General features: G+C 42.6%; 1 protein-coding gene across 4 annotated transcripts in view; it reads left to right on the top strand.

The window, feature by feature from the left end:
• Positions 1-18,077, top strand: part of AFG3L2 (AFG3 like matrix AAA peptidase subunit 2) — a 336,314-nt gene extending 318,237 nt beyond the window's left edge. For all 4 annotated transcript variants that reach the window (XM_069219758.1, XM_069219759.1, XM_069219757.1 and 1 more), the window contains one exon: positions 17,189-18,077. In XM_069219758.1, coding sequence (XP_069075859.1) covers positions 17,189-17,431 — 243 coding nt within the window. In that variant the 3' untranslated portion in view covers positions 17,432-18,077. The remainder of the gene's footprint in view (positions 1-17,188) is intronic.
• The last annotated feature ends 1,867 nt before the right edge of the window (positions 18,078-19,944 follow it).

The raw sequence follows: 19,944 nt of genomic DNA, 5'->3' as shown, positions 1-19,944 counted from the left end.
GAGTGTAAGGAGGGGCCGTGACTCACAAGAAGCAGAGCCTCAAGTGGGTTGTAATACCCCTACCATCCCCAACAATCATAATAAATAGCATTTTATGTTCTGCGCCTCTGCATATGGTTTATGACATGGCATCTTTGATGTTGATTGATGAGGCCTTGTGACCATTAGGAACACTGTTTCCATGTTGAAATAACTGCAATATACAATGTGTGAAGAAGTAAACATCATTTTCCCAGGTCAGAAGGTTATATTTTCTCCACTGTGGTAATAAACAGCAAATTTGACCTTTGCACCGTTGTTCTAAATAATACATCATTGGGGGAATTTAATTTTACTGCCATGGCATGTGCACACAAGCACATTCACTATAAATAACAAAGGTTGAATTGATGTTGTTGGGTGAAAATGTTAGTTAAAGCATACCATTTTAAACTAACAATACAACTGATATTCACCAGTTATAGTTATCTCAAGTAACAATAGTTTGTGTACTTAAGTAACTATTACTTACACCCCTACCATGCACAGTGTGGCCATCAACGATTTGTTTTCAGATTCCACAGTGATTTTATCAATTATTCCATAGAACATGTCATGAGTGATGTAATATCTAATTTAATTAGCACTGCATGGTGAGGGCATGAGTTATAGCTACTTTGTAACTGTTCAAAGTGATTGTCATATAATATTTTCAATAAAGCACTTTAAAAAAACATTAACAGGTCTTTGAGTCATTTAACAGTCTTCAAGCTACAAAGTGTAGTCCTGGAATCGACCACAGGGGAGCCCTGCATTCCTGCTGAAGAACATACATCTACAGCTAGGAGTGTTTTTGAAAACTATGGTAAACACTCCTGAAGTCATAGATTAAATAATCTATGAGACTTGCTGTGCTTTCATTATTAATGTTGCTAGAGGGAAGGAGGGATGTTGCACTTCTTGAAGCCCCTCACAACATAAGAAAAAGGTTGGTGGTTCCCTAGCCCCTTCTAGGGGCACCATCAAAAATGAAATATATTATTAAGCAAAAGCCCATTAAGGGTATTATGGGGTTCTCCCAAGATGGAGCAGTGAATGTGAAATAAGTAGCTACTCTGCTTATTTTATGTTCACTGTTTTTCCATTTTTTCTTTTATATGGGAAGCATGCGGTCCCCTTCCCCAGGCTTTCTATAGTCCTCATGAATTCCATCTCCCAGGACCGACTTTTAATTTTGGGTGAGGGGGGCCTTGACCCCTTTCACTTAGCCACTCATTGACTCTGATGGTCCCATCCCCCAGGGCAGATTAATTTTTTCAACAAAAAAAAAAGGGGGGTATTTGGTCGTCCAGCCACTTCAGGAACCTAATCCCTTTGGGCAGATTGCGTTTTTTTTGTGGGGGTGAGAGGCATGTGGTGCCCCCTTGCCACACACCTCTAGGGCCCCGGGGACCCCATCCTCCTAGACACTGCATTGCCCTACCTGCAAGAGTGCGGGCAAGAAGAAGTTAAACTCTCTGCCCCTGCTCTTGCAGGTAGAGAATGCAAGATTGCTCCTGCCCGAAGAGTGCAAAGAAAAGCTGCTTCCTCCAGGTGGGAGCAAACCACTGCAGCCAGTTCCCACCTCACCGCAAATGGTGCATCTAGGGAGCCATTGGTGCCCTAGGTCTCTCCCCAAACCCCCATCCCACCCAGCCCCATACCCACCGATTGCTGTGGGTGTTCTGGATAGGCAATGGGCATCCCACAGAAAGTGTTATTTCTGCCCTGTTGGATGGGGTCTCTGGGGCCGTAAAAAGCTTGGAGAGTGGGATCGCACATGCCCCCTTCCCTAAAAAATCAGTGTGCCCCCTAGGGCTTAGAAAAGGGCAGGAGAGTGGGACCTCCACACCAAAAAGCATTCCACTCGTTTTTTGTTTGTTTTTAATCATGGAAGCCTGTGTTTTTTTTTTAATTATTTTATTTTTATTGTGGATTCACAGACCCACTGCAAATTTGTTTTAAACATTTAAAAAAAAAGATCCCTTTGCCGCCCCCTTAAGCGAGTTCTCTTGCACCATTGTTTGTTTTTTTTAGACCCCGCATCCTGTAATGGCAGCTGCAATACTTTTCTTTTAGTTGCTGCAAGCCAGTTGAGAGCATTGCGTTTATGGAACCAGGTTTGGGTTTGCAGATCCAAAATGCATGAGTCTTTTTTAACTATGGATTTGTGGGCTAATGGATGAGATATATATATCGTAATTGACAGCTTGACTTAATTTGAAACCTACAAAACACCATTTTCTGGAGCTAATTTCTCAAACCACTGAACTGATTTGTACCAAATGAAATAAATGCACTTCTGTTCAGCCATTGCTTTGTTTTATCAGATAGCAAAGAATCCTATGGGAGATAAATTAGGAAATTCACTTATTCGGCTCCCCCCTTTTTTTCTGCCCACCCTTACTGTGTAAAAATAATTATATGTAAATTTACAACAACAAAAAAAGTTAAAGTAATGTTATAGTTAGGTGAAGATGTCAGTGACTTCATTAACATTTTGAACTAAAAAAACACAGAAATCACCCTTTATAGTTAGCAGCGCAAGCTATAACTTGCGCCCTCGCCATGCACTTCAGGGCCTGGTACTATTTTGAAGGGGGGAGATGGCTCCCCTTTCCCAGGTCAATATTGGCCCCAGGGACCCCATCACTCAGAATCGGTGCAGGCAGGGAAACCGGTCTAAAGTCTGGTTCCAGCAGGCAGGAGCATATTTGAAGCTCCTACCAGCTGGGGGGAGCAGACTTTGCTCCCACTTGGCAGGGGATTCAAAAATGCTCTTGCAAAGCGATAGTAAACACAGGTTTCCCACTGGTTCTGGCACTGGTGCAGGTAGTGAATCCACTATGACCCGGATTTTGGCACTCTCGGACATAGCCTGTGAACTGGCCCTGGGGCTGGGGTCGCCAGGGCTATTAATGGCTCAAGGAGGGGGCCCCCTCCCCTCTCTTAAAGGAATTGGCCCCATGGGTGGGCTCCCCGGGGCCTTTGCAGGCTTAAAAAGGTGGGCCATGCGGCCTATCCCCATTTTGTGTCTTTTCGGCCTTAGGGTGGGCTCTCCAGGGCATTTAGGGACTCATGGAGGGAAACTGCATGGCCCCCTCATCATAAAAATCAATGTAGGGCCCGGAGTGGGCTCCCTGGGGCCTCTTGAGGCTCAGAGAGATCGGGACGCGCAGCCCCCTAGTCATAAATATTATTGGCCCTGGGATTAGGGGGGAGCTTACCTGGTGCCTCTAATGGCTTGGGGATGGGGGCCGCACACCATCCCTCCCCTTACTAAGCACAGGCCTGGGACTAGGCCTCCAATGGCATATACTAAATAAATGCGGTCCGGCCACCATTTTGTTTTGTTTTTTATTTTTCAATCCTGTAAGAGTATTGCACAGGAGAACATGCAGCCAAGCTCTTGTCTTAAGATGGTATATAAACATTGGTTAAACAAGTCTTCTTGTCCAAAGGATTAATTAGAAATAGTCCCAAGCAAATGCCAAAGCAATCCATTGTATCCAAATGATAATCAAATATTACAAATAAAAGGTAGCCTAATCTATGGGAAATCCACCTTCTTTTGTAAATGTTTTATTCATTTTCATGGTATAAAACAAACTTTTACAGATTGCTATTGTCAGTGTTACATTGCCAGTGGTGACCACGTACTACATGATTGACACAGCCATAAAATGTTGGAACACAGAATACTTGTACATTCCGATTGATAGGACACGTATAGCGCAGACTACAGGCATGTTTTTGACTGTGCAATATCTTCAGTATGGTAAGGTCAGTGGTGCACATCTAATGGTTGTTCTGGCCCACTAAATGCTAGGGTTGACCACTATATGTCCCACGATATGCTCACCAAGTGGAGCCATGGGATGGAATCCATAAGCCCAGAATCCCCTTCAGGTACCACTAATGGTCACTGTGCCCAATTGATGGCAGCAAGATACCAGTCACACGCCTCTGTGTTGAAGGAGGTGGGATTTGGAGTCTGCTCTAGCTGCCTGCAGACTGCAGGTCTCCCCAAGTGAGCAAGATGCATCCCAAATGGCAGCAACACTGGGGCATTAAAACTGCCTGTCCTATACAGGAAAGTTTAAGAGAAACATAAAAATAAATATATTTTCATTTAAGGTTTGTAGGCAGTATGATCAGAGAAACATATTTGGATGTCCCATACCTCGAGAGCCATAAGAGCCATGATAGTGATTCAGTTTGAAACCAAAAAAGAGTTAGACAAATCGAGAAAAAGGCTTCGGGTGGAGTAAAAAAAAAAAAAAAAAAAAGAATTTTCCTTTAAACTTAATGTTCCTCTTTTACCCCTCTTTCTCCCTCAGTCTCTTGGGTACTCTCTGGAGTAATCCTCAAAGTCCACTGAACCTTGTCCCATTAATAGCAGTGCCATTTTGCCACTAATATGCCCCTAATATTTATTTGATAGGGGCCAAAAATCCCAATTCCAAATCTGGGACCTTTGACATCAATGCCAGAACCTGTTTAATTGATGTTGACGCCAACATGGAAGTTATTTGCATTGGCACACATTACATGTAGCTCCTTGATGTTGGTCCCACTGTCTTGAAAAACATCAACAGTCAAACATTTGAAACTGAGCCAGAAAAAGAGAAAATGTTAGAAAAGTGAGGAAGGCAACAGAACCCAGGAAAAAGAAAGTTAAAAAACGACAGCCACAAAACTAAAGGAAAAGAGGAGATGATGCAAAATAGAGACTTGTGAGGAATAGGAAGGGAGAGCATCATTCCAGATGGAGCCAGAAATGTCTTAAGAAAATTAGGTCACTGAATCTGTTCCTCAGGGACCAAGAGAAGAACATGTAGGCACCCAGAAGACTAGGGCATGCTGAGCCAGACCACTGAGGATGTTAACCCTCTGGAGAAACGTAAACAATCCTTTCCAAGAGTGCTATGGGGAACATAGCCAAGCATCACGCCTGACTCTGACAATTCCGAGGAAGGTCATTCTGAGGCCCTGCTTCTTCAGTGGACCTAGTACCTTAGGACAAGTATATTTTCCCCAAAGATGTTTGCTTACTCGCACTGTAGACCTCATCACCATATGAAGAGACCGCTTTTTATAAAGCACTAATGGTCATCTGAGTTTGGTCTTAAAATGGATGGGAAAAATCAGGCTTTCTATGTGCACTAGAGCTGAAACCATAGAAAACATCACTGGCTTAGAAAACATCACTGGCATATTCTCTGGTGGACTACATTAGGTAATAGGGACAAAGCTTCTTCAGAAACCTGATCAGAGCGCAAGTAATCCCCTTGGAAGAAGGAAAAGAACAGAGCTTAGAATTCAGACAACACAAGTCAGTGGGTTGTATCTAATGCTGCTTGCTGGCAATACCCATATGCATTCTCTGTTTTGTCCATGTCCCCTGAGAAGGAAAGGAGGAAACTAGAATGGATGGGCAGCAAAATATTCCAAGTGGTATGTATCACGATAAGGGCAACTGTTGTAGCAGTGCTGTTTATATATGTGAGCCCCACTTGGCAGGAGGAATTTCTCAGTAGGTTTTAGTGAGGGATTGGAATAACTTTAGAGAAGTGTGGGATGTACAAAATGATGAGAAATTTAGAAACAATAATGGCAGTTGGAAACTGAGGCACATTTGCTTCTCTAATACAGGGAGTGCAGAATTATTAGGCAAATGAGGATTTTGACCACATCATCCTCTTTATGCATGTTGTCTTACTCCAAGCTGTTTAGGCTCGAAAGCCTACTACCAATTAAGCATATTAGGTGATGTGCATCTCTGTAATGAGAAGGGGTGTGGTCTAATGACATCAACACCCTATATCAGGTGTGCATAATTATTAGGCAACTTCCTTTCCTTTGGCAAAATGGGTGAAAAGAAGGACTTGACAGGCTCAGAAAAGTCAAAAATAGTGAGATATCTTGCAGAGGGATGCAGCACTCTTAAAATTGCAAAGCTTCTGAAGCGTGATCATCGAACAATCAAGCGTTTCATTCAAAATAGTCAACAGGGTCGCAAGAAGCGTGTGGAAAAACCAAGGCGCAAAATAACTGCCCATGAACTGAGAAAAGTCAAGCGTGCAGCTGCCACTTGCCACCAGTTTGGCCATATTTCAGAGCTGCAACATCACTGGAGTGCCCAAAAGCACAAGGTGTGCAATACTCAGAGACATGGCCAAGGTAAGAAAGGCTGAAAGACGACCACCACTGAACAAGACACACAAGCAGAAACGTCAAGACTGGGCCAAGAAATATCTCAAGACTGATTTTTCTAAGGTTTTATGGACTGATGAAATGAGAGTGAGTCTTGATGGGCCAGATGGATGGGCCCGTGGCTGGATTGGTAAAGGGCAGAGAGCTCCAGTCCGACTCAGACGCCAGCAAGGTGGAGGTGGAGTACTGGTTTTGGCTGGTATCATCAAAGATGAGCTTGTGGGGCCTTTTCGGGTTGAGGATGGAGTCAAGCTCAACTCCCAGTCCTACTGCCAGTTCCTGGAAGACACCTTCTTCAAGCAGTGGTACAGGAAGAAGTCTGCATCCTTCAAGAAAAACATGATTTTCATGCAGGATAATGCTTCATCACACGCGTCCAAGTACTCCACAGCGTGGCTGGCAAGAAAGGGTATAAAAGAAGGAAATCTAATGACATGGCCTACTTGTTCACCTGATCTGAACCCCATTGAGAACCTGTGGTCCATCATCAAATGTGAGATTTACAAGGAGGGAAAACAGTACACCTCTCTGAACAGTGTCTGGGAGGCTGTGGTTGCTGCTGCACGCAATGTTGATGGTGAACAGATCAAAACACTGACAGAATCCATGGAGGGCAGGCTTTTGAGTGTCCTTGCAAAGAAAGGTGGCTATATTGGTCACTGATTTGTTTTTGTTTTGTTTTTGAATGTCAGAAATGTATATTTGTGAATGTTGAGATGTTATATTGGTTTCACTGGTAATAATAAATAATTGAAATGGGTATATATTTTTTTTTTGTTAAGTTGCCTAATAATTATGCACAGTGATAGTCACCTGCACACACAGATATCCCCCTAACATAGCTAAAACTAAAAACAAACTAAAAACTACTTCCAAAAATATTCAGCTTTGATATTAATTAGTTTTTTGGGTTCATTGAGAACATGGTTGTTGTTCAATAATAAAATTAATCCTCAAAAATACAACTTGCCTAATAATTCTGCACTCCCTGTATGTAATGGACTGTGTCCTAGCATACAAACCAAATCGGGGGCCTCATTCTAGAATTGCCTCGAGGGTGCAGCGGGCGTTTGGACCTGCTTTGTGCACCCCTGGGGTACTTTGGTATTACTGAAAGGGCTGCCGATATTTGCGAGGCCCTTTCTGTAATACAGATAGCGCTGGCACACTTAGAGCACAAGCGCTATCACCAGAGGGTGTTCCCTCATTTGCATTGGGGCGTGGACCCATGCAAATGAGGGAATTCCTTTACCTCTGCGCCCACCCTGTATTATAGACGTGGGCTCAGAGGCAAAGAAGTTGTCAGTGTACCCATGATGGCAGCCCTCTGAAGGGGGCGAAAGGGGGTCCTATGAAAGCCAAGACATCCTCTTGCACTCGGGTGCAGTCACTCACTGCTCCCGTCTCCAAGGGGATCTCTAATCCCCCTTAGAAGTGCAGGCGGGTTACCACCTGTACAGTGAAACACAGAACATCTTTGAAACAGCTGCACCGTTCTTCACATCAATGCATTGCCCCCAGGGCAGCGCAAGTGCACAGCTTCCCTGGGGGCAGTGCATTCAATATAATACTGTGCATTCTCCTTGTAAGCTGCACCCGGCACAAACCAGGAGAATGTACCGCATTCTATAATACAGCCCCAGAACTAACTACTCCAGGAGCTTCCTGGTGCAGAAGCACATGGGAAATGCTCTTTACAGGGGATAGGACATAGGATATCAATATGTACCTTAACGACTCATACTTCCACATTGCCACCCACAGGAATTTTTGATGTTCCTCAGGTTCAGTGTGGGCAAAAGACACTGACTGATCAGCGATCTGTCATTAGTGATGCAGTTGGCATCCAGTGTTCACAAAATGCCTGGTGCCTGTCTAGGATCATCTTCACAGGCAAGGTGGTGTATGCCTTCCCTTTCTGGAAGGCTAACTCATAAAAAGCAAATGAAAGTAGAAAGCTGTGCCAGCCTACCAGAAATACACCTGGCTATCGAAAGATTTGGTGGTATCCTTCATTTTGTGAACATTTCTCTTAAAAGCACCCAAGAAGTTGCCTTCTTATTCTCAAGGTATAGCAATATTGTGTAGGGTCCATGCCCTGCAGGAAACGTTATTAGCAATGAGTTAGTCAATCAAAGTAACATTCAGGTAGGTCATGGCCTTGATAGGGCTCATGCTTTCCTGCATCATCATGGCACCGCATTTCAGGCAAAAGATGCTATTTCCATATACCAATACACCCTGCTCACCGCGGATACTTAAGGTTTGTCATAGTAGGCAAACTTTATCAGTTCAAGGTTCTTCCATTCGGGGTGACTGTCGCACCTCGAGTATTCACAAAATGCCTGCTAGTGGTTGCAGCACGTCTGTGAAGACAAAATATCCATGTATTTCACTACCTGGATTCATCAAATGGAGCACACACCAGTAGTGCTAACAACACACTCAGATGACAGTGGATCTACTACACAGACTAGGATTTACTATAAACATCCCCAAGTCTCACCTTCAACCTCTGCAAGTTGAATCTTACTTGGGAGCAACGCATTTCGGATTCGCCTACCACAATTCCGTTAAAATTCACAACTTTCAGACAATTCTGCCCCAGTTCCATGCAAACCAAGCACTCGCAGTAAGGATGGTCATGCATCTGATAGGATTGATGGCTTCTTGCATTGCCATAGTACCCCTCGCAAGGCTACACATGTGTCCTCTACATCAATGTCTACCTCAAGCTCACCAGTGGTCTCAGTCATAGGGTCACTGGAAGATCTAGTGTTGATAGACCGCCACGCACACCGTTCTCTGCAGTGGTGGAATACCAACAACCTTTTAAAGAGGCGGCCTTTTCTGGACCCTATTCCTCATGTCATTTTCATCACCGATGCATCACAGATGGGTTGGGGTTTCCACCTACAAGATTTGACAGTACAAGGTCTTTGGGATGCCAGACATTGATCTGTAAGCATCAACTGCATGGAGCTTCATGCTGTCTACCTAGCACTGACAGCTTCCCTTCTTCACCTGTCTCACTGGGTTGTCTGAGTCCGGACTGACAATATGACAGCCATATATTATCTGCATTTTAAATGTATAAAACCACAGAAATTCAGCAGTTCTAGTTAGTTAATTAGTTATTTCAAGTAACTATGACTATTGCCCTAGGGTAACTATAATTCACCCCCCTGCCATGTACAGTTTTCTCCTCAAACATTTTGCTGCAAATATTACATTGATATTATCAATTATGTTATAAAAGATGTCATGAGTGTTGCAATATGTGGGGTAATTAACAGTGCATGGTGAGAGTGCAAGTTAAAGTTACCTTACTTGAAATAACTCTAACTGCTGAATTTCTGTGGTTTTATGTCTAAAATGTGAGACTAACTATAATGCCCTTGTACAATTTGTTTTTTTTTTAGTGAATTTTTATGTTTTTTTTCAATTCTATTTCGTAACTATTCTGTCCCTGTAACCTTTGTTTTTTTTTAGTAAATTTCTATGTTTTTTAAAAATGTAAAGTAATTTTAATTACTATACGTTAATCCCATCACCATCGCAAACCGCCTTTGACAGTGCACGGCAGAGGTTCACTGCAGAGCATTGGCCTGTGGCCAACCCTCTATAACCGCCCAACACCATGCCACGCATGACCCTTAGCTGTGTTTGGCGGGGGTTGGCTGCAGGTCCTTGCCTGCGGCCCACCCCCTACCACCACACAACCCCGTGACGCGCATGATTCTCTCAGCAGCAGTTGACAAAAAGAACCCACTCATCAAAGTCAGTACTTGAGATATTCCGCTCACAAAAGCAAGGATGCAAACACCTATGTGAAAGTTTGCAGATAACTTTTTAATTTGAAAATGCAAAGAAAAAACACTTGCTTTGCCGTTACCATGCAGAAGAAATTGAGATGATTAGTTCTTTACAGAACTGGGTATTGAACTTGGACACCTGCTTTGTTTATATCTGTAAGTGCTTCCCGTTGAGGCTTAATTTCTGTGAAATGAGCATCTTTGAATGAATCCTGCCATGCCTATTTATGCAATAAGAGACACAGTTTCATTACAAAATGTCTACCCAACTGAAATATTTTGTACTGGCTAATTCGTAAGTGCTACCTGTTCGGGTAAATATATAATGCATCTTCTACACTACAGCTGTATGAAGGACGTTGAGGAAATGTCTTCAGTGGCCTTGTGTGTCTGTAACTTTGTCAATGTGATTCTTCCTAGAGCATCTTCTTCAGGTAACTTTACAAGTTGGAGCTGCAGAGAAAACACACTTGGATGACATGGGGACTGTGGGTGAGGCTGAAGCCCCCACTGGTCCCAGCCGGCTTCAGTCTACTGCGGGAGCCGGCATTGCTCCCTTAAGCAGAGAGCTGCTTTAAATAGAAGCTCCCTGCTTGCAGGAGCAATGTTTTTATCGCTTTCCTGCACGTGTGTTAGTTAGCATGCAGGGAAAGAGATTAAAATTCTGCTTTCAGCAAGAGGGAGCCGTTTAACAGCTCCCGCTTGCTGAAAGCAGAGTTATGTTTTCTTTTGCTAGGAGGGAGCGGTCAGCTCCCACCAAGCAAACAGTTACCTCACAAGGAGGTTGGGCACCCTGGAGGTAGCTGGAGCCGGCCCTGGTGAGTGGTGTCCTAGGGCCATGCATGGCTTCACAAGAGGGGCACACGGCCCCTCTCCATCTTTTAAATTTTGCACCAGGGAAGTGGTGGTCCCCTGGGGTGCACAACGGACACCGTTCTTATATCTATTTGTGGCCCCGGGGAGGTGGCGGTCCTGGGGTCTGGTGGGGGAGGGGGTAGGTCCATAAGACCCCCTATTATTTATTTTTGTATGTTGCTCCAGGGGTCCTTGGGCATGGGGGGAGTCCACAGGACCCCCCCTGTTATATTTATATGTTGCCCCAGGGAGGTGGAGGGGTGGGATTTGCAGGGCCTCCTGCATACTTTATCAACATAGCCCCACGGAGGTAGTGGTCGCCGGGGCCGTCTGCAGTACCTACCCATTGATAATAAATAAGCTCTGAGGAGATGGTGATCCCCGGGACTTTTGTAAGCCCTAGGAGGGGGTCCCCGTGCGCCCCCTCCTATTTTGCCCACAATGCCCTGGGGACCTGGCCCACCTGGGGGCACGATTTAATGCGAGCACGGTAGACCATGCTTACTGTTAAAGTGTTTCCTTTTTTGAAAATCACTGTGAAGTTTGCAGATTTACTTTGATTTAAAAAATTAAAAAAAATACGTTTAAGCTTTTGGAAGGGGCCCAGGGGGACCCTTCACTTAGGCTTGAGGTTTAGGGTAAACATACCCTGCCCCCTTTCCTTTTTTTACATTTTCTTTTTAGACTCTGCTGAAGCAGAGTCGCAAAATGGCTACCAACACTTCCTGGTTGAAGTCTTGGCAGCCAGTCAGATCTCTGCATGAGATCGAGAGTATTCGCAAAGCTTCGTGCCTCCAGCTATCCAAATTTGGTTTTCTTTTAATATGTTAAAAACTACTGAACAGATTTACGCTAAATAACAAAAAGTGTGCTTTCTGGACCAATAATAACAAACTTTATTCAATTTTTGAAAAACCATAAACGTGTGCATCTCATAAAATAAAATGTCACAATAATCATACTTCAATTAATCATACATCTTTTAAAAATTTTACAGGCACACACCATAAAACCACAACTCAACATTAAAATGAGACTAAAAATGTATCATCACTGTCCTGATGTAATATAATTCCGATACTTAATAGCTTACAGATAGGACACCAGAAAGAAAGCAAGAAACACAATTCGGATGTTGCTAGCAGCTGTAAGTAAAGATGCGCAGGTTTAATTTGTCTAAAATGATTGAAGGTCTGCTTGACATATTCAGGAGGAAGTAGTGCTCTATCCCATTATCAGATTTAACCATGACATACTTGCGCACAGATTGCTTTGTTAAGGCAGAATTCTCCCATTCAGCCGCCACCCTCTGTGAGAAAGCTTTTTTAACCCATGCTAGATCACTTTTCACTATATCCCTAGGGTTGTAAAAAAAGACCTAGACAACCTAGTTCATAAAAAGATTTATTGGCATATTGTTCCCATGTAATTTTGACTGCTTTATCAAGGGACAGGCAATCCTAGACTATGAGTCTATTAAAATGTAAATCCTTCTTGTGCCAGATAGAACACCATAATAAAAGTGGATGAACACAAATAAAATATGTGAAAAGACATGCCCAGTCCTTCATGCATAATTTCAGACTGGGTTCCCTGGCCAACGGCCAGTAAGTTCCTCAGGAACTTATTTTCAATCACCTGAATGCAATCAATATTAGTATACCCCCAAATCTCGCAGCCAAAGGTAGCCATCAGAACACATTTACCCTTATACATGTCCAGTCAGTGTTTCAGGGGTTTATGTCCGATGCATCTGGCAAAGACATAAATCCCTGAGATGGCTTTTTGTAAAACCCTTCCATTTTTAATACGCAGAGTTTTCCAGTTAAGTCCCGAATTAAGTAACAAACCCAAATAGGAACAATTCCCCACTCTAGTTAAAACCTGGCCCTGTGCTGAGAGTTTGCGAGATTTTCTATTCTTGGTGCCTACCACCATAAGATGTGACTTTTTAGATTATTCATAAAATCAATAAAAGTTGTTGGAGGCTTCTAGCTGTGCGGGCAATCAGGACTGCATCATCCACCAGTGGGTAAAAGTACTGGAATTGGTCTGCCACCAATACTAAGGACATCACAGCCAGTATCAACAAAGGCCTTCTCTAGGCCATTTATATTCACAATGAATAAAAGAAGGGCAAGGATACAACCCTGACAGACACCTTTTTTTAGTTCAAGGGACTGGGAACATTCCCAGCATGTCCGTCTCTAACCATCCCCATTAGTCCACTATGTAGTTATCTCATAAAGGAGACTAGTGCGTAAACCACCCCCAAAGACCCCAACTCCTACCAAAGCTTCTCTCTTTGACACAGTCAAAGACTTAGCTGAAGTCCGTAAAGGCCATGTAGACAGTGCCCTCCTTCGCCCTAGTGTTTTTACATATCAGAAGGTGCAAACTTAAGTTCTCCTCAGCTGTGCCTCTACCGGGTCTAAACCTATATTGAAAGTGAGAGAGAATTCCCCTGTCGCTTGCCCAGGTAGTGAGTCTTGCCAGAATCCCCTTCCCTATAATCTTCACTTCCACATCAATCAGTGAAATCTGCCTATAACCTACGGGATCCTCTCTATCTCCTTTTTTAAATATAGCGACTATTACTAATCGCTTTCAGACCTTCAGGGTGCGAGCCGCTAATAGCCACATTTATATAAAGATTTAAAACAGGGACCCAGAGATCCACTAATGATTGAAACAAGTCACCTGGGTCCCAATTGGCACCGGAGGGCCTTGCCCTTGGGTAAAGATGAAATTGCCTCTTTGTCATCTAACCAGTCAATGGTGAGGCTGTCAGTATTATTACAGAGGTGGGGTGAAGGCTCTAATTCCTCACGGTTGTAGAGGTCTGAAAAATGTTTTACCCAAGCCTAAGTTGAGACCGACACTGACTGATCAGACAGTTGATCAGCCTTACTGAACAGGTGGTTCAGGAGCCCACAAAATTTGGGAGTGTCCTTTAAAGTACTAGCTGCTACCAGCTCATCCCACAACTCATTCTTAAGCTGCATCTTCCTGTTAGCTATAGTTCCTTTGCAGGCTCATCTACATGTTTTAACCTTATTCCTATCTTGTGGGGGGACTTTTGAATGATGTCGGGAGCTCCTACCTTGCCTTTGTACAGATTTTATCAAACCGCTTACAGGACTTGGGTGGACCTAGTGATCCTGGATTATTAAGTGGCTGCTCAGTATACTCAAAAAGTGTATCAAAGGCTTTGAGAATGAGAGTATCTGAGGCCCCAGCCACAAGATACATTTTAAACTCTTCCTGGCATGATAACAACATGATAGCATTACACTGCTCAGGGATAACATCTCCCCATTTAAACTTATGCCCTCTATCTTTGGTGATGACTAAAGCTTTACACAGATCGCTTAAGCCACAGGGCTTCAATTGCCACGCAAAACTAGCAATCAGGGGATTATGGTCACTGCTTACGTTCCATTCAAGGGAAAAACTTGATAAGGGAGCAAAAAGCCCTCTGGACACAAAAATATAGTCAATAATGGTCCCTACTCCATGACCTATAAAAGTGGTGATTCCAACTGGTCGTTTATACGATTGTAAGGAAAGATTAGATAAATTAAAATTTACGCCAAGTCATTTAGGTTCCCCTGTGGAGAGAGCTTAATATGAACCTGTTCAACAGGGAGCCCTTCTGTATCATTGGGGTTATATAGGAAACAGTCCTTACATGGGTCTATATTTAAATCTGCCCACTTCTTCCACTATCTCCGATTTCTGTTTCCCATGAATACGATTATATGTATTAATACAAAAAATTGATGGATGTTGGTTAGAGTTCAGTAGGACTGCTAGGAAGTACGGGGCATTAGTTGAAATCATCTCAAGATTACAATCCAGACTTAGATTCACAAGTGTGACTAGACTCCCCACGTGCTCAACCACTTGGGGACGGAATGCCCTTTATACTAAAGGATGCATATCCCTCAAAAAGAGTTCCCCTTTAGTGTCCCACGTCTCCTGTCAATTGATTATGTTGGGGGATTTGAAAACCCTTTCATAGGTGGTGGGTATGGCTTACCTAGGAGTCACCACCTGTTAGCTTGTGCCAGGCATAAATATGGCATCTCTGGGCACTCAAGTCAGAACGCTCCTGTACCTGTGAAAGATCAGAAGAGGCTTGAACTTGGCATCTGAGACCTGAGAAGAACCTAGAAGGCTGGACCTGCTCTCCCTCTTGTAAGGACAAAAAAGTAGACTCCAAGGCTACCTCTTGTTCAAGTTACAGGGATATAACAAGCTACAAGAGGCCTTTCCTGCAACCGCCAGCTGCTCAGTGACAACTGGGCTTGGACTGGATTCTGCCCTACACCCTGTGAGTCTCAAAGTGCCTCCCCTGAGGTCCTGGGTGGCTTTAGAAGTGTACTTCTGTAGTAGATTTGAGCTTAAAGAGCTGAAGTCAAAAGCTAAAATATTTGACCAGAGAAAACCTGGTTAGCGTATCTGGCCTGCACTCCATTGCTCTCGGTCAGTGTCAAGTTGTCCCTAAGTACTGCTCTACAATGACCATTGATTATCTTTGGAACTTTGTGCTTTTTAGCGCTATAACTACTTAAAACATTTAAAATATCCTATCTCTGTTTTTTGTTATTTTGGATTTCATCATTTTGCTGTTGTGTTTATGACATTTTACTATATTTTTCTAATTTGTTTTAGGATTTTTATTGGTTTGCTTTTCAACTTCATTACTTGTTTAGTACTACTTAAATAATTTACAAATTTTCCTAAATTAAGCTTGTTTTCTCTGTGCCATAGTTACATGAGATAGGATCAGGTTAATTTAGTGAGTATTTATCCTGACACAATTGTGATTATTACTTGAGGTGGATTCTTGACCTCCTTAACTAATAGTCCAAGTTTTTTTTCATTGACTTTATCATTTTCTTAATTTTACTCATGTTAGCCCTTTATGGGCAAAGCTTTCATCCCACTGAGAAGTGTAACACCCAAACACATCAATAAACAACTAAAATGTGACTAGTCAACCTTTGTGAAGGGCCTTCCACTGTAGGGCAACATGTGTTACTGCCTTTATAGTAACTTATGAACCGATTGAGCTAAAACATTTTTTTTATTATAATCTATAGATTATATTGCAGATGATGGATTATGGATCAAATGCATCAAATCCATAATTATACGGAAAACGTCATAGCTGCAGAATCACATAATTCATGTGGCCTGGTCATTCATATATATATATATATATATATATATATAATGGCGATTATCAGCAATTCACTCTACATCATCAGTGAATGATCCACAGTAAAGACCACTGTAAACAATCCCCAAGTACCTCCCCTGCTCTTGTGCATGGCCTCGTAAAACCACCCAGAGAATTACATCTGCATAATAGCAATCTGTCATTTATGTCAAATCACATATCCAGATGGGACCCAGTATCGATCCATACCTATTCTTTTTCCATCTTCACTCTATAGATAATTATTTCCTCTTAAAAATTGCCTGAAGCTTGTAGCTGTTTATTTGCCCAAGTTCTCTGTGCCACCCCCAGCCCATCAAAGTGCATCATCCCCAGCAAAGATCTTGTAAGAACCTTGCTAGAGAAAGTGTTTTCCTTACTTGTTGTGGCTGCCATCCTCAGTCCATCAAAGTGCATCATCCCCAGCAAAGGTCTTCTAAAAACATTGCTAGAGAGAATTATTTCCTTATTGTGGGTCATGGACACTTACTACATTTTCAAAAATATTTATTCATGCTGTAGATTTGTGAGATTTTTGTGAGCAGAGGCAAGGGCCCAATAATGTGGATCGAGAACTGTGATATAGCAATTTCTTCCATAATCTTCTTGTCCATTGACCTTCCTTCCCGGAAAACAGTATTTCACAACAAGCCAGTTCATTCTGATGTAGCAGAATGGTGGTGCCCTTTCAGTGAGAGGGTACATAATACACACACAAATGACCATCACACGCACCTCAAGACCAGACTGAGACCACCAGATTTCTCACATTTGCAAACAATTTCCAGCCAAGACTGCAAGGGAGAAGGTGGGTGGGGGGCAGTTACACAGTGCCAATATGTGTTCTCATTCAGTTGTCCTGTATTGGACAGTTTTATGTAATGCCATAATAAACTTCATGATTTAGTTTAGCCTTCCAGTAACATTCCTTCCGACCCAGAAGGCACTGTTTTGAGCTTGTAATATTAATTGATCTTGTAATATTATTTTGAAGGGTATTTCTGCCTGCATTGAGATTTTGTTTTTACCCTTAATCTCACTTTTTCTTCTTTTGCAGATTGCTTTACGGTTACTAGAAAAAGAGGTACTGGATAAAAGTGACATGGTTGAACTACTGGGACCGAGGCCATTTGCTGAAAAATCTACTTATGAAGAATTTGTAGAAGGAACAGGGAGCTTAGATGAGGACACCTCATTACCTGAAGGCCTAAAAGACTGGAACAAGGATCGTGAAAAGGCAAAAGAGGAGTCCTCTGATGAGCAAGTTGCGAGGCAGATCAGTGGAGGGATTCCATTTTAGAGATGAAGTGTTGTGTGTTGAGAACTGCGTGTCATGTTACACACTGTACAGTCACTATGATTCATAAAATTGAACACCTACTTAACTAATTTACGAAAGAACTGTCTCGGTCAAGAGATCTTTCACTGAGAGGAGTTGCGCATGGTGCAAAACAATTCTTCTACAAAGTAAAAGTGAGTGTTCAGAGGTGACCGGGGGTATTGCAGTGAAACAGTCTCACTTTTAACCAAAACAACTTATTGTCGGGTAAGTTTGGTGGAGTTAACATTGAAAATGTGTCTCTAAAACCTTGAATCTTCTTCCAGCCCAGCATCAATGACTCACTGATACCTTTAAGGCACTGAATTCAGTTATATTTGCAACAAGGTTTTGGAAATACAGCTGTTGGCAAAATTGCACATATTTGTTGCCCAAGGAAATAAATCATAGCTTTTTTGGCAAGATAGAGTGTAGCAAGCATTTTGAGGGAGTGTGGCATTTAAAGTAATAAACAAAAAAGAAACATTCAGAAAGTATCTCCTGCTGTTTTATTTAGATCTTAAGTATTTCTCAAACATATGCCATGTAAACTATGAATGTATTCACATAATTGTGTAAATAGGGTTTATTTGAAGCAGACAACCATTAAACGCTGGGTTTTTTCCGACATTAGTGTGGCATTATTCCTTACTGTAGCTGTATGTCTCATTGTGCAAATTTGTAGAGTGCACCATTACCCAAGAGGGTATCCTGAGGCTCAGCTGGTAGAGTCTAGGGCTACGCACACCTAGACTCAAAGTGGGGAGGAAGCTTTAGTGTATAGTGGTAGGTCATACCACACTTTAGGAGCAATGTGGAAAGCTCAACCACCAAATCTGGTTTTACCTGTGTGTGTGGGATTTGTGCAAAGGAGTCCAGACAAGTGGATGTGTCTGGAAGGTTTGTGAAAATAGTTCAATTGTTGAGGTATGCTGGGCCAGTGTTATATAGTGCATTGAAGATATGACACTATTCATTGACCTTCAGCAACGTTTTCTTGAGTCTGACAATTAAATGTTTAGTGAAATTTAATAGACCTTTACCATTAACAGAAACTATATAATAGCCCTTGTTGAAAGACCAGTTGAAAAAAAATATCTGTGCCTGAGCAACTGAGTTTGACCACAAATTGTTGGTGCTCTCATTTATTGCATAGACCACATGGGCATTTCAAAGATGCATGCAAGCATATAGCACAGCACTTAAATTTGATCAGAAGATCTGGTTTATGTTTCTGCAGGAAACAATATTCATATTTTTGGCCTTGATTTTTTTCTGTAGTTTTCCTCTTCCTGGAAAAAGGTGTTTTTGTTTTGGGTTGTACAATTTTTGGTTTGGTAAAAATGAAATGCCTTCTTTTATTGTACCAGTCATCTAAGACAGATGTCAAATAATCTCTTGGGAGGGAAAGACAAATCTCAGTGACTGACCCAAGCACAGCCTGCATTTCATGTCTCAGGATTTCTTATTCAGTGAATTCCACCTACTTCTGCACTACATTTTAAAAAAGGCAGCCAAGACTCCTGTCCATGTTGAAGATGGGACGCATACCACAAGTGACATTGCTGAGGGATTGAAGTCTGTTCACCTTTGGGTATGGAGGATTTAATACTGGGTACAGCATCTGGGTCAGAAACCAGTATTGTCAATAGTACTGGGGTTTGAGTTACACCACTATTCTGGGACACTCCCACCACCCCATCAACGGGAGTATTTTATGGTGCATGCACTGGTAAGTGCCTGTAGACAGAATTGGTGTTCAGCTGTACAGAGTAAGGCTCTGTATGCATTGCAGAGGAGTGCTTTTGCCTGGTTATCAGCGAAGAGCAGCACTTTCTGCACACTGGTAGGTGGCAGCGTTGGCTCCACCTCAACGTTGTTCCACACCAGATGTGACGTGTGAGGGCCTACATAAACGACACTCAAGCTCTCTGACATAAATTCCTTTCTTTACTAGCCATCAGACATGGATCCGGAGCTACCTCTCGTCTCATTAAGACATTTATATTCTTCTAAATTTTAAGTGTGCAAGGGAATATGTCACTATATAAAGAGACAGTGCTCAAACCTTACTTGTTGCAAACAAATGTATGTTACCGATCCACATTTTATTTGCCTGTGGTGCACAACTCCAAGGACTGCAGTGATTGTGCCTTAATGCACCTGAAGTCCATTCAAGAAGCCCCACAAGACCCCAATGTGTGGATCGGCTGCGGTCTAATGGTAGGCCCAAATCCCACTCTCAGTTTTTCCCATGATTGTTTTTCACGCTTTAAGTCCTCAGGAAAATCTATCAAGAAGTCCAAGAAGGACTCGGTCCCATCCACCACTCTTGGCTCACAAAATGCAAGGATTTCATTGTGTCTTTTGATCATACTCTCTAAGTATGTCTTCTTCGGAGTGATTCCGACACTGGTCCCGTTGCAACTGGAATTTCCAGACCTGTCAGCGACACCCCAGCCAAACAAGGATTTCTGTAATGCTATGCTGTGCCT

The sequence above is a fragment of the Pleurodeles waltl genome, chromosome 2_2, assembly GCF_031143425.1.
Source record: "Pleurodeles waltl isolate 20211129_DDA chromosome 2_2, aPleWal1.hap1.20221129, whole genome shotgun sequence".
In the NCBI taxonomy this organism is placed as follows: domain Eukaryota; kingdom Metazoa; phylum Chordata; class Amphibia; order Caudata; family Salamandridae; genus Pleurodeles; species Pleurodeles waltl.
The sequence above is the reverse complement of the archived record's forward strand: the minus strand, read 5'-3'. Positions and strand labels throughout refer to the sequence as shown.